We start from the raw sequence: 16,380 nt of genomic DNA, 5'->3' as shown, positions 1-16,380 counted from the left end.
AAATTTATGGGTGAGGTAAGCAATGGAGAAGGCAAGCCGAGATTGAGAAGAGGAAAAAAAGATAAATATGTTAAATATGATAAGATGTCAGACATGCATTAATGAGAAGAGGGTAGACAGCGTGCAATTAATATAACAAAATTGCTTGTAGCATAGTGCCAAAAAATCTCACTAATAAAATATGCTTCCTATTTTAAAATAATAGGGTAATACGTTGGGTAATATGATATTAACATTTTACTCATAAGTCGGTAATATATTGCGTAAATTAGCAATATCCGTTTAAATTAATGCATACGCACAAATGCTACTACTTTTTAAGGTTATTAATTAATTATATTAGAACACATACACCATTAAAAAGTGTGCACAAAATGGTACATACACAATTACTTTTAATTACATGTTCAATGACCACCCTTATTTGCCACATAGGTATGGCAATCCCATATCTTATTGCCACCATAGCTTCTGCTACTTCAGTCGTGATTTCAAAAAAACCATATGGCCTCGCCTCGTCATGAACCGTGTTATTAAGAACATGGAGCTGAACCCTGCTCCAATACCAAAATATCCAGTCGTCAGGAGTGACCATTCTAATGAAATTTAGAATGAAACTATGTAGCACACAACATGCTGTCACGATTAGTCGTTACCGCCTAATAGAATAACAAGAAATTATTCTTAAAATTTTAAACCGTTCTTTAAAAATCCCAAAAGTGCGTTCGATGATATTACGAAGCGATAGATGACGGTAATTAAAATAGATTTGTACCTTCTAAATTGATGTTGATTATGGTGCTCACTTCTATGGTAGCGTTCTCGAAGATATGGGGGCAAAATCCCCCTGTGCAAGGGAAAGCAAAATCGGCCAAATAATATTTACCTGACAACATAGATTCCTACAGTTGGACAATAACGACTTGAAAGGGAAAAAAATATGACAAAAAACCAAACATATTACCCGTTAAATAAAATGTGAAATATACCTTCAGGCAGCCATGGAAATTGGGCAGATCCTTGACTCGCCACATGGAGAAAGACATGAGCGTCATGTATTGTTCCCTACCATCCGCTATATGGAAATATGAACTTCATATCGAAGTCACATATACAAAATACATTTTGGACAAGTCGCCCATACCAGTTTCTATATGCCTCACGTACTAAGGTTGGTACTACTGTGTCTATCATAGTGTTGTCCATCGCTCCAACACATTGTTGTCAACTCAGAAATAAAATCACGTGTAAACAAATTATGGTGGATATATTTAATTATGGTTTCAAATCCAGTAGTTTGAAAAATTAAGGCTTGGTTGTAAATGTAACAGCTCGCTAGAAATTCACTGCTAGAATTTCTATTGACTTTAGGAACCTCATGAAAATCTCATAAGTTGTTACGAATCGACCAATCGCACAGGTTTTAGTCTGTCAATATAGTCAATGTTATGACTCACTATGGTGCTAGAAATATGAATTTAATTATTTGAGGTAGTTAAAAAGTGTTAGAATGTGTTTTTGTCTACACCATTAGACTTGGTTGATTATTTAAGATTTTATGACGTAATAGCCAATTTTCATAATTTCGGACGAAACGCCTGCTCGAAATTGTGAAATTATTTTTTAGGGACACTTTGGGGTTGAATTTCAGTAAACAATTTTCACTATAGGTTAGTATGAATATTTAGGACTTTTTAGTACAAAGTTTATTATACATTTCTTTTGAGTGAATAGTAACCACGATTAGTGCACCTAGTGTAGTGTTTTCAAAATCACAGTGTGAAATATCTAAATTAGGTTAAAGAAGTTTTATTTGGACATTTAGCAAGATCTTAACCACACATAGCGAATAGTATTAAAAACTTGACACCATGAGGAACCATTAGATAGATTTGTGAAGGAAATCAATGTGTGAGATCAGCCACCTAAACAAAACTTTGTTTCGTATGATCAACCAAATTGTGCCGGATCAAAGAGAATTTCAATCCTAGCAAAACCCTAAATAGTTGGAATCCAATTGAAACCCCAAAATATTGGTTGAAACCAAAACCCTAAATGGTTTCCCAAACCCTAAAGTTGGCCTCCAAACCCTTTTTAATCTGATTTATAGTATTGTGTTAATCAAATCCTTGTTATGACATCATTATCCAACATTTTAAACCTTTAAATTTTGATTGGGTCAAGAAAAATTAGATTTGGGCTTGATAGCACCTCAAACCCTAACCAAACCCCCTTTAAACCCCAAATTGAAGCCCACTTGGTTGAGGTCCATCAAGGCCCACGAATTTGGCCACCTTGGTAAAACTTCTTGAACAAGTTTCCTCCCCCATATGGCAGACCATCTACTGCCATTGGCTATACCTAATAGTGTCTTGATGCGAAGAAAAGATCCATCCCATCAACCTTCATATCTCACAACTGCTGCAGGCAATCCTTTCCCTTCACTATTCTCCACTTTATGTCCCATAGCCACCTCCAATCAAGGGTCATTCAAGCCCATAACTTCTCCCTCCAGAAGTCTAAAGTCGTGCAAGACACATTTCACTCCCTTTCATTACTTCTTCATCTCGTTCTTAGAGAAAACTCAAAAGAGCTCTCTCAGACAGATTCTTGAATCTTTTTGCATGGATATTTTAGACCTTTTGTATGTATTTTCTCATGTTGCCTCCATCACAAAAGTTGTTCATCTTTGAGTTTGGTTTTTGTGAAAATCTTATTAGTCTCATTTCATGCTCATTTGTTTAGTCAAAAGTATTTCTAACCATGAAAAAGTCATTCTGGGCGTGAAATTGGAGAGTATGTTATGTTTTGGAATTTTTTACTAAGCTAATGGACATATCTTGGTCCAAACATTTTATAGAGTGCTGTTAGACTGTGTTTATGAATTTTCATTGAGGTTTTGTTGCATGAATAAAGTTTTTGATGATAGATTTTCTTAGATTTAGAAACTTGAAAACTAGAAGTGGAAAAACAGTTTTTGTTTTGTGAAAGTTGGAATATTTCGTGGTCTTAACTTATTCCAAATGTTTTGATATTTTATGTGATAATCCTAAACCTCTTATATACATGTTAGAATATTATTTTTAAGATATTTAGTATTATTTCTAAAGATATAATTTTTCTATGCAAGAGGATTTTGGTTAGGCCTAAGATTTGATATTTTTGGGATAGATCCATGTTTTATTGAGTTTTAGCCCTGTGATTTTAGATTTGATGGTTGGATCTTCTTTATGACACATTTTTAAACCATGTGATGTTTTAGTTTGAAGATCACATATCTTTAAGCCATAGAGCAAGAGATTGATCAAAATTAGTTGAGAGAAAAGTTTATGTTTTGGAGTAAGTGTAAAACTAAAATTTTCAGTGTTGTTTTGTGATTTTTAGTGACTTTTTTTTTATGATTTAAAGCATGGTTGATCTTAGAATGATGTTATGAATATGTTAGAAGTAAATTTGACTTTTTTGGAATTCTTGAATATGTTTTTAATAATGTCAAAACTTGTGATTTAAGAGTTTACTTTTTGTTAAAAAGTTTGAATCTTTTTACAAAAAGTTTTGTGTTGATGATTAGCTTTTTCTTAATGAAATTTTTAAGTATATTTTTAAACTTAGGATAGGAAAATCTTTGTTACAAAATTTTGGTTTAATCATAGGTTTTGAAGATGGAAGAAATTACAACTAAAATCAAGAGAAATGACCTATGAATGTTTCGGCCATTGTGAATTTTTCATAGTTGTGAAGGATTTTAAATTTTCTGAGTTGATATTTGAGTTTATGATAAAAATAACAATGAGAAATGTAAATTTTGGTAATTTTTAGAGTTAGGATGTGAAATCCTTAAGTTATGGGTAAAATAGTCATTTTTTCACATGTAGATGGTAAAATAGTAATTTTACTCTAAATTGTCTCTTTTCACATTTCTAATTGTTAGTAATTAGAGTTATAACTTTTAGAATACCCTCTTACAGTTTCTCGTGTTTCACACTTTATTTTCGTAGAATGCGACAATCGAGGTAAGTTAGCTCTTAACTTACTATCAATTTACTATGTATATGTGATGTGTAAGGAAACTACAGTTTATGTTCGTATATTGTTATATATGCCATGCCATGTCATGCCATGTCATCACATATTTATCTACTACACGAATTATTCTGTCATGAAAATCTTATCTATTACATAATATATTCTGTCTCATATTATTATCTGTTGTAAATATGTCACATTACATATGCCGTCTATTACATGTATGTCATGTCACGTAATATTCACTATCACATGTTATGCCATGATACAAAATATTGTCTGTTACATATATGCCATGTTAGGGAATGTTGTCTATTACATTTATGTCTCAAAGTATGTCATGTCTGTCGTCTTACATTCATGTCACGTTAAGCTACATCAGGACTTCTGTCTTTTATGTCACGTTCATATCACGTCACTTTACGGAATGTCATGTATGCCAGTTAAGTTATTCATGTCAATCACTACCCTAAGCGTTAGGATAGAGTAATATCCTAGTGGCAATCTTTTGTTGAAGCTGGAGTGTTTAAATAGGTGTGAAATTCCCTGAGTTGACGAAGTACAGTAATAGATTGTGAATGAGATCTAACTAGCTGGTCACTAGAGTGCGCTAGGTATTAACACCGATGGAGCCACACTTTATGTTATGTATGTCCATAGTAAGTGTGGCACAAGACTTTCATGAGGCCACAACAACTGTGGAGCATGAAGTATGAGATCATAATAATTGTGGAGCATGCACTATATGAGATATAACGATTATGACACGTATAATATGTGGGGCCACAATAACTGTAGAGTACATATTAAGGCACTCACAGCTAGTATGGATACATGTGTTGTGATACAGTAATAGGCAGGGACACACAACTGTGTAGCACCCGTATGGTTACTTTTATTAATTAAGTCTATTGAATAAGATTCCAAATTTATGTATTTCACGTTCAAGTCATGTTTCACGTTATGTTATGTTTAAGTTCACATTCATGTTATGTTTCAAGTTTACGTTCATGTTAGGTTATGTTCACGTTCATGTTATGTCATGTTCATGTTCATGTTCACGTTATGTTTTAAGTTCAGATTTGTATTATGTTATGCTCAAGTTCATGTTATGTTCAAGTTCATGTTCAAATTATGTATGTTTACGTTCATGCTATGTTTCAAGTCTATGTTATGTTTCAAGTTCACATTCATGCTATATTGCTAGTCCATGTTATATTTTAAGTTCACGTACATGCCATGTCATGTCAAGCTAAGTTTCAGTTTCAGTTCAAGTTATGTCATTTATGTCATGCTATATGTCAAGTTATGATATGCTTACTTATGATTTTGATTATACATTCATATTTTTACTATCATGCATGCATCATTAACCTGTGTGAAAATTTCTTATTAACTTACTTAGATTTGTAATCAAATCTTACCGTGGTAGTCTCAACTACCATTTCTCCCGAATGGTAGGCGATGTGTCAGGATCAGAGTAAGAAGTAGACACTGACAGATTGGAGAAGGTCGACTAGATATCGTAAACGTAACACGGAGCTTACAGCTTCCATAATTAGGTCTTTGGATAGTATTCTGACATCATTAGTCGAGTTATACGAGTTACTCAAAGAACTAGCCCAATAGTGTATTTTGGCAATATAATTATGGAGCCAGGTCTCCATTGTTTTGAGATTATAGTCTTCTGAGACCCGTGCTGTAATCGTGAATGTTTATTTTGTTAAGTATGCATAGATTATGTTTTAACTATTTGAAATATTTTAAGTTTGGTGCATAGTATTGCTCAAAAGAAAAATTATCCGCTACGAATATTGTATAGTGCTAGATGCATGTCAAGAACATTGTATCTTATATGTCATGAAAGAAGGGTATGTAACCTTGTGTTGCATGTCCCGACGCTTCAGATGTCCTTCCGATCCCAAGCGAAAATCTGGTGACATCACAGTAAATAATTGAGAATTTCTTACTCCATACCAAGTTAGATTTCGATTGTTCCTTGCAATATATGGATACACCTCGTCTATGAAATTTGGCTTGATAATATGTTTCCCAAGCTCATTTAAGACCTTCATCACCTTTCTCACATATTTATTAATTGTTTGCCTCGAATGTTGAAATTGGTTGCCACAATTCATTGGGCTTGTACGTGGCCAACAATTAGGTAAAACATTGCAACAGATTCCTCCACAGTCACCGATCATCTAGAATCATGCAAAAAGTGATTGTTACGTAACAACGAGCATAATGCACGAAATGTTGAAACCTCCATCCGAAACATATTCTTACAATTACTCGGATGTCCATTCAAAATTTGTATAATGTACTCATCTCCCCGAATGCCTATGTTGTGTTGTGTCATTCGACTTTCCCATCCTATTAGACATAATATGATCCTAATAACAGCAACTAGCTCAACCGCTTCGTGCTCATCATCACTAGAACTCCCTTTATCGTCACTATTTACATCTTCTCCACCTTCAAATGATAACCAAACAAGTTCATCATCCATTATTTCTATATAAATAATAGTTCAAATTTCAAGCAATTGTCCTCGAAGCCTGCAATATTTGTCGATTGAAACAAGGATAAAATTTTGTCTCAATTTTGCAATGGATGTGGATAGGTGCAATCAAACTACAAGAACCACTGTTTAAATTAGAAGATACCCAAGAAATAAAACAGTATGGATGTAGATATGTGCAAGCGTAGAGAATATAATCTTAGTTTATTGTTCTTAAAATTAAAATAATATAAGCATAGAAATTTCAAACCTGATGGCTTCACGCAAAAAGAGTCATGTATAAGGCCTTTACTCCCAAAAATTGGTGTTGGTTCTTTATCGTCTGTGCATTGAACCAGCTGTGAACAATTATTTATGTAGTGCTTTGTGTGATATTGAACCAGCAACCAATACTAGAAAATATAAAAGGGAGATGGGTGAACGACGTAAGTCATTCACCAATAAATACCCAACGTACTTACCAATCAAAGAAATACCCAATAAATGTCCAACATACTCAAATTGTTTTTGATTCATTTCTACTCACTGAATCATGAATTAAAAGCCTCTTCAATACCCAATAAACTATACAACGTACTCACCCCTGGAATAATTTCATCTCTACTCACTGAATCATGAAATAAAAGCCTCTCATCTCTTCTCACTGAATATGAATTAAAAGCCTCTTCAATACCCTACTCACCCCCTGCAACAATTTCATCTCTACTCACTGAATCATGAAATAAAAGCCTTTTATAGCCCAATGTCAATCTGGTGCAATAAAACCTGCTATTAACTAACTTCATGAAATAAAATAATCTTAAACTACACATAATAAATCCAACATGCTGTGAACAAGCTTGAGCAAAATACCGCGTATCAACTCACTATAATAGATGTGAAATGATCAGGTGCGTGCATGTGATTGAGGGGCTTGATTGCATGATGTGGTACCTCAACCTGATTAGCCATTAATCATGTATGTGATTACCAATCAAATAAAAACTACACATAACATATATTCTACGTATAATAAACTATAAATTATTAACAAAAACAAGGTTTGGTCAATTAATTAATATGTATAGTACAATAAAACCTGCCCAACGAGAATTTGGTGCAATAAAACATGCTATCAATCTTGAGCTGTAAAACCCGGTGTCAAGATAGTGCCAACGATTCGCACTATCTTGAGCAATAAAAGCTGCTATCAACTCAGTGCCGTCCAGAAATAAAATAATATTCATCAACCAATAAATGCCATCATGCTGTGAATAATATGGTGCAATAAAATGCTCAGATGAACTGACTTTTGAATGAAATAAAAGCCTAAGATAATAACAAATATTGTTACAATTTAATTTTTTCACTCCACCTGCTACCAATAAAGTGATCCAAAAATTCAGTACCCATGAATTTCCAAATTAGTGCCATCCATAGATTTCCATAACAAACAAATATTCCAAACAATACTAATACCAAGTAGCATATAGGCAAGTACATTCGCATAGTAATAATTAAAGAAAATGACATGAAGCAATAAAAAGTTTTAATACATAATGATATAAAGAAAATGACATAAAAGCAGTAAAAACAACTGCACCAAATCAACATTGCATGGCCCATGCTTGCCTATGCTTGTCATCCATGGCTAAAAAGTCCCGCTGGATTATGAGATCACATAGTTGGTTGAATGCACGAAAAAAATTCTCATACGGCAACTTTGGTTGCATTGACTACAACAATTCCACACAATGCGCAAACAGATCCCATCCGTCATTGATGTCCATGGTCGGCGTCGAGCCCTTACTACGCTTTGCTGACATAGCCTCACCTCTCCTCATAGCACTTTTGTCGTGCTAAATTTGTTTCCTTCATCACATCGAGGAAGTCCGATAACTCCTCCTCGACCTTCCTTATTCGCTCCCCCTTATTTTGACACCAATATGACGAGTGTGTGGATGGTCCTGTAGAAGGTATCCCCATGGAAACACTTATGTCATCAATATCAACCTCCACTCTTGACTGCGTGCCCAATGCTGGGCTCCGATGTCGCATCTCTACATCAAGCCAACGCTCCTCGTCACTAGTTGGCATTGGATGGGCTGAAGAGTGGTGAAGTGTCCCGATGGCAACAAACATGCCAAGAATGGTGCAAAACTCCACATATTTTGGGCACCCCCGCTTTCTGAAATTACTTCCAGTCTGATTTCACCTAGTTCAAATATATCAAGTCGCTTCTTAGATATTTTGGTTACCAAGACAATGAAATAAATTGAAGGAAACATGTATTGAACTGCAGCACACAATAATATTAAATTCGTTCAAATAATATTAGCTTACCCTAATGGTATTTGCCTAGTGCTTGTCACTGGCTATCACCGTTTTGGTGTCAGGATCCCATCCCATACTTGTTTGGCCTATGAGATTGGTGAACTGCCGTTGCCTCTTCTTCAGCCTTTGTATTTTGCCCTTGACTTGGTTCGCATAAAATGTCTTTGTACCCAGAGCAGAAAGGCGTTAAGTGTACAAAGTGTGGTCCCTACTTGTGATCTTGCCTGGTCGTAGTGCACCACTAATGGAGTACCCATACATCATCTCAACGAAAACATCATCCATCTCATCTACCCGTATCTCATGATCAACGTGTGTATTCTCCGGATCATCCATGTGAAATAGCTAAAACCGCATATTAATAAAATATAATACATAGCCATGTGAAAAGATGGGTAGATGCAGATGAAGGATAAATATAGAAGGCTAGTGATTAATTGCAGCAACTAATATGAATTATGTATATGAAAACATGAATGAAAATGAATTTATAAACAAATAATGTCAGCCATACCTGTCAATGGTTAGTTAGACGACACGAGCGTAGACAATTTTAGAACTGGCATTGAATACAATTTAAGTTCAAACTAAATTTTCATTAGGTTACGTAGTCTGAAAATCCAACGACAGTCAAAGAAGATGAACGTGAACGAAATGATAAAACAATATAGAATGTGGTTTGTATTTATAGATTCCAAAATTGATTTTTTTTAGGTAATACATGGTGTTGTTACTTATGGAGAAAAAGTACCATAAAAAATCTCTTTTTTTTTTCTCTGTATTTTGCCACAGTTTCCATGACTGAAAAAAAAAACTTCCTCAAACACAATTTTAGGAGACTCCACCACTTCTTCTAAAACCAAAATAACATTTCTCAGAAAAAAGAATATCAAACTCTTCATTTTTCTTTCTTTTTCCAATTGTAATAGTCACTCAAACTCAAAATTCATTACCAAACGAAAGCTACTCAAAACCACTACAATACATCCCCATAGCATTTTTGTGTGCACAAACCACCCCATCGATTCCAACATAGAAAATTAAAAATCATAATGGAAATACTTAAACCATGGCATGTGTTAAAAATATGAGCAGTAGGGAGACAATGTGTCACGTACCTCCTTACTCCTTCTTCGAACTCACGAACCAGATCCACAAGAATACTGCACAGAGTGCATAGCAGAGAATATAGAAATACTAATGGAGTTAATTAGAGAAGTATGGCACAAAAATGAATCACATAATTTCTTGAACTAGTTGAGAGATTTTCGAGCAATCCCTAAGCTCCTTACAATGGCATTTTAATCAGATGATTCCTGTCTTCTTTACATCATTCTCCCTTTTTTATAGAAAACAATAACATAACTAACTAACAGACTCGTGAAAAATTTCCTATTTCCATCCTGAAGCAAAACGACGCCGCGCCGACTTATTCTTTATAACCTATAACAACTCGAAACGAAACGTTTCATTAAACCCAAACACCCTTATTGTGCACCGTATTGACTAGACGTTAATATGGTTACCTTCTGAACCACTACTGCTAGATCCCTCAAGCCAAATCTCACAAAACCTTCAACCCAGATCCCACATGACATTATCCCCCTCTTAAAGGACTTGCCCACAAGGCCTTCAACCCAGATCCCACCATTTACAACACAATACCTACTAAATGAGGATAAAGTTGCCTCAATTTCCAAAGACATTCCCAAGAGGAATCCTCAGGAGCAGCTCCCACCCAACTCACTAAAACTTCAGCCATGGCATGGTTACCTCTCTTCTGCATTTGCCTTTCCAGTATCTCCCGTGGCTTAGGTTGCAAGTGACCACTAGAATCAGTGGGAGGCAAAGTTGGTAAGGGAATGATGTGCTGCCCCAGCTTCTTTTTTAAACAAGACACTTGGAAAACGGGGTGAATTTTGGATAAGGGTGGCAAATCCAGTTTATAAGCTACTGAGCCAACTTTATGCAGAACTTGAAATGGCCCCTAAAACCTTGGAGCTAACTTCATGTTATGACGCATAGCCACAGTCTTCTGCCTATAAGGCTGAAGCCTTAAGAAAACCCAATCACCAACCTGAAAAGATCTTTCTGTTCTCCCTTTATCAGCAAAAAATTTCATCTTGTGCTGGGCCTTTGCCATGTTATCTTTCAACAAACTCAACAGTTCATCTCTTGTTCTCAACTACTGATCCACAGCATGATTAGAGGAAATGCCAGGCACATAAGAGATGAGTTTAGGTGGACCATAACCATAAAGAGCCTCGAAAGGAGTCATCTGAATGGAAGAATGTAGAGTAGTGTTATAGCACCACTCAGCCATAGCCATCCATGAAGTCCACTCTTTTGGTTGTTGACTGCAGTAACATCTCAAGTAACCCTCCAAGCATTTATTTAATGCTTTTGTTTGTCCATCAGATTGAGGATGGTATGAAGATGTAAAGTCCAGAGAAACACCTTGCAAGAGAAACAACTACTTCCAAAAAGAACTTGTGAAAACTGCATCTCTGTCAGAAACTATGGATCGAGGTAAGCCATGCAACTTGAAAACACCATTAAGAAAAATGTGAGCTACCTTAACTGTAGTGTAAGGATGGGAGAGAGGAAAGAAATGAGCAAATTTAGTGAGTTGTCCACAACAGACAACACTACAAAAAACCCATTAGAAAGGGGCAAACCCTCAATGAAATCCATGGATATATCCAACTATGGGGAATCAGGAATAGGTAAGGGTTGTAAAAGGTCAAGATACTTCACATTCTCACTTTTACTGACTTGACAAGTCTCACATTCCTTGACTAGCTTCCTCACATCCTTTCTCCGACCTGGCCACCAAAAATCCCTTCGTGCTCTCTGAAGAGTCTTGTGATAACCAACATGGCCAGCTTGTGGATTCTCATGAATATACTACAAGATCTTGGACAAAATAGATGAAGATGAGACCACAACTATTTTGCCCTTTCTGAGTAACAACCCTTGCTGAGTAGAGAAATGTTTTGGACCTTGCTGCCCTTGCTGCAATTTAGGAACCAAATCAACATAATCAGGAAAATAAGAATAACTCTGCTTAAGTTCTTCAATCCACAAGGGAGTGGGAAAAGAAATCATAGCCACCACAGCTTGTTCTTCCTCATATTTTCTGGAAAGGGCATCAACAACCAGATTTTCCTTGCCCTTCTTATAATCCACTGTGAAATTATAACCAATGAGTTTTGAAACCCATTTATGTTGTGTCTTAGTACCAATTTTCTATTCTACCAAGAACTTAAGAGCTTGTTGATCAGTCTTGATTTTAAAAGGATGACCCAACAGATAAGGCCTCCATCTCTGAACAGCAGATACCAAAGCCAAAAGTTCTTTTTCATAGGTTGATAATAGCAGGGCTTTTCCCTTCAAAGCTTTGCTATAAAAGGCTATGGGGTTGAGACTCTTGCATCAAAACTGCCCCAAGACCAAAACCAGAAGCATCACACTCGATGGTAAAGACTTTAGTGAAATCAGGTAAGCTCAACACAGGAGGATTGGTAACAACTGCTTTCAACAATTCAAATGCAACAGCAGCCTTATCATTCCAGCAAAAAGAATTTTTCTTCAATAAAGCTGTTAAAGGAGCTGCTATAGTCCCATAAGCTCTTATAAATTTCTTGTTGTAGCCCGTTAATCCTAGAAATCCTCTCAAGGACTTCAAAGTTTTAGGAACAGGCCAATTAACCATAGCTGCAGTCTTGGCTGGATCTATTTTTACTCCTTCCCCAATTATGATGTGGCCTAAATACTCAACCTCTTGCACTCCAAATTTGCACTTCGACATTTTTGCATAAAGAGTATGCTGTCTTAATGTACTTAAAACAGTCTTGACATGCAACAAATGCTCAGCCATATCCTTACTATATATAAGGATATCATAAAAAAAAAAAAAACCAAGACAAACCTTCTCAAAAAAGGCTTGAAAATGTGGTTCATTAAACCTTGAAAAGTAGCAGGGGCATTAGTGAGTCCAAATGGCATCACTAGAAACTCATAATGGCCCTCATGGGTTCGAAAGGCTGTCTTTGGAATATCTCCCTCTCTCACACGAATCTGGTGGTATCCAACCCTTAAATCCATCTTTGAGAAAATTCTAGCCCCAAATAATTCATCAAGTAATTCATCTATAACAGGGATTGGAAATTTATCTTTGATAGTTTCATGGTTTAAGGCCCTATAATCAATGCACATACGCCAAGTGCCATCAGCCTTCTTAACCAACAACATAGGAGAAGAGAAAAGACTTTGGCTTGGCCTAAGCACACCAGATTGCAGCAATTCATGGACAATTTTCTCAATCTCAGATTTCTAATAATGAGGATACCTGTAGGGTCGAACTGAAATAGGAGAAATCCCCTCCTTGAGGTTGATTGGATGGTCAAAAGCTCTTCTTGGGGGCAAGCCAACAGGTTCATCAAATCACTGAACTCTTCAAGTAAGTCAATCATTGGTCTTTCTACACAAACTTCTACCTGTTGCTGCTTCACAGGCAACAACTGCCAGAACCAACCTTGTTTATTCACAAAATGAGAATTAAACCTTGCCCAACCAGACATCATCTGTATACTGGCACAATTTAAACCTTGTAAGCTCACCATTTGACCACCCCACTCGAATTGCATAGACATATCAACAAAATTCCAAGTAATAGAGCCCAAGGTCTTCAACCATTGAACCCCGAGGACAACATCACAACCTCCCAAAGCCAAAACATGGAAGGGGTACAGAAAATCTTGAGCCTTGAATTTTAAAAGTCTCCACACCACTGCCTTGACTCAAAAGTTTTTCTCCATTGGCCACTCTAACTTGCAAAGTAGAGGCTTGATGAGCCATCAATTTAGCATCCTTGACTACTAAGAGATCCACAAAATTATGTGTGCTCCCAGAGTCTACTAGGATTTCAACAGCACAAGAACCTACACACCCATGCAGTCTCTTAGCATTCACACTGATAGAGCCAGAAATAGCATTGACAGATACTTCTAAGGCATCAACATCTATAGGATCTTGTTCACCATTTTCAATACACAGAGGCCCTTCACCATCAGACTGATGTAAGTCATCAACATCTCCTTGAATAAAGTAAACCTTAGTCTTCTTACAAACATGATTCGGGTTCCATTTCTCTTCACAATGAAAACATAACCCTTTCCTCCTCTTCTCATCCATGTGAGAAGCATTCACTCTCTTCCAGGGAAGAGCATTCTTGATCCCTTCATCACTAAAGTCTTTAAGTGTATTTTGATTAACTGGCCATTTCTCAGCAAAATGAGGATTTGGCCTCCAAGGTTTCCTTGAAGACAAAACATACTCTTCTTGTAACTTGGCCAAGCCAAGAGCAGCCCCTAAGTTCATTGGATTACACATTTTGACAGGGACTCTAATGTCATCTTTCAGCCCACTGATATAACAGCTCATTTTATGTCTATCAGATAAACCTTTCAACCTGTTAGACAGTGCCTCAAATTGTGTGGTATAGAGACTAACAGAACTAGTCTGTTTTAATCTCATTAAGGCCTCCATCAGATCATCAAATGCTGATGGTCCAAATTTGCCTGGCATAGCCACCACCAAGGTCTCCCAAGAATTAAATTGGCCCGAATCCAAGGCATTTTGGTACCACACCAATGCCTCACCCTCCATATGGTGTGATGCCACCATTAATTTCTGATGAAAAGGTACTTGAAAGCAATCAAAGTATTGATTAGCTTTAAAGATCCATCCCGCAGGATCAAGACCAGTAAAACGAGGAAAATCCAACCTAAACTCTTTCTGAAACCCACATCTTTCCTCATGATTCCTAGGAGGTTGATCTCTATCTCGAGACACCTCCCTATCACTACGAGACATTTCATTCACAGTTTCCACAACAGATCTCAACATATCAGAAAGTTGATCTAACCTTTTTGTTATCCCCGTGATAGAGTGCTGATGATGTTGAAGCTGTAATTGTACTGCTTCATAAAGTTTATGAGATGCATCTTGCTGACCTTTAATTGCACCACGCGTTCCTTCTGCCATCACGACCTCTGTTGCAAGGATCGCCTAATGTTGATACCAATTGTCACGTACCTCCTTACTCCTTCTTCGAACTCACGAACCAGATCCACAAGAACTACTACACAGAGTGCATAACAGAGAATATAGAAATACTAATGGAGTTAATCAAAGAAGTATGACACAAGAATGAATCACAGAATTTCTTGAACTAGTTGAGAGATTTTCGAGCAATCCCTAAGCTCCTTACAACAGCATTTCAATCAGATGATTCCTGCCTTCTTTACATCATTCTCCCTTTTTTATAGAAAACAATAACAGAACTAACTAACAGACTCATGAAAAACTTCCTATTTCCATCCCGAAGCAAAATGACGCCGCGCCGACTTATTCTTTATAACCTATAACAACTCAAAATGAAACGTTTCATTAAACCCAAACACCCTTATTGCACATCGTTTTATTAATACCCAACGCACCGTATTGACTGGCCGTTAATATGGTTACCTTCTGAACCACTAGTGCTCGATCCCTCAAGCCAAATCTCACATAACCTTCAACCCAGATCCCACATGACACAATGCAAGCATACCTGGTAAGACCTCGTCTTTGGAGTCGTTGTGTATGGCCTCTAGGCTCGACAAAGTTTATGGCCAGAGATAGTGGTGCGCCGTGAGGTCTTCAATGTTATGGTGGATCCGTTCGTTTTCGCCATCTTTACTTTATAGACCGTTCTCGAGGATTGAACACGATACGGACAAACCCACTGCAGAAGCTTTCAAAATGGGAATAGAAAGGGGCCTTTCATGGGTTTTCAAAAAAGTCGAACCCACTTTTGTTGTTGAGGGCACATGAGCCCTTCCTATTCAAAGGCCACACGAGATTACTGTATTTTTTAGGAGGAGAGAAGACCATTTGATGGTTTGATGGAACTTGATGGATGCAAAGAATGAGACCGATCCAGTTGAGAATCGCAAGGCTTCCTGCGCCGTAGAGGGGATCAGATGATTGAGGTTCTAGAAAGACTCGATGTGCTTGCAGGTCTCGAGCTTGGGGACGATGTGCTTGCAGGTCTCGAGCTTGGGGAAGGAAGGAGAAGCAGTGGGCTCAAGAATACTCTGTCGAGGCCCTCACAAAAGCTTCCTCCAATGGGTACGGGTTACAGAGGGAAATGCTTGGAAAAGAAAAGGGAGAAGCATGTGGTTGTCAGTTACTTTTTGTAATTTCAAACAATGTTTTGAGAAATTTGAGTTTAGATGAGTAGAGATGTAATTGAGTGTTTGTTTTTAAGAACATAATTGTCCGTACAATTTTGTTGAGTTTGTCTCAACTGAACCGAGCTTAACCCACAAAACAAACGAGCCCGTAATATTGTTATCATCAATTTCAAACTAGTCATAATCCCACTAATATGCAAAAGATTATTAATATTATTTGATTCTATTTAGTGAGTTTGGATCTATAGTTTTATAAAAGAATATAAAAAATTAGAA

The 16,380-nt window shown here is 36.7% G+C and overlaps 1 protein-coding gene across 1 annotated transcript; it reads right to left on the bottom strand.

The window, feature by feature from the left end:
- Nucleotides 1-11,048: 11,048 nt before the first annotated feature.
- LOC121242242 lies at nucleotides 11,049-14,911 on the bottom strand. Its single transcript, XM_041140133.1, has 7 exons — nucleotides 13,654-14,911; nucleotides 13,486-13,586; nucleotides 13,215-13,386; nucleotides 12,785-13,014; nucleotides 12,323-12,692; nucleotides 11,807-12,051; nucleotides 11,049-11,141 (listed from the first exon to the last, which is right to left on the bottom strand). Exons 1-7 carry the CDS (start codon nucleotides 14,909-14,911, stop codon nucleotides 11,049-11,051), a joined length of 2,469 nt encoding a protein of 822 aa, XP_040996067.1.
- Between the last annotated feature and the right edge of the window lie 1,469 nt (nucleotides 14,912-16,380).

The sequence above is a fragment of the Juglans microcarpa x Juglans regia genome, chromosome 8D (assembly GCF_004785595.1).
Source record: "Juglans microcarpa x Juglans regia isolate MS1-56 chromosome 8D, Jm3101_v1.0, whole genome shotgun sequence".
Classification (NCBI taxonomy): Eukaryota; Viridiplantae; Streptophyta; class Magnoliopsida; order Fagales; family Juglandaceae; genus Juglans; species Juglans microcarpa x Juglans regia.
This window is presented reverse-complemented; position numbering and strand designations above follow the sequence as displayed.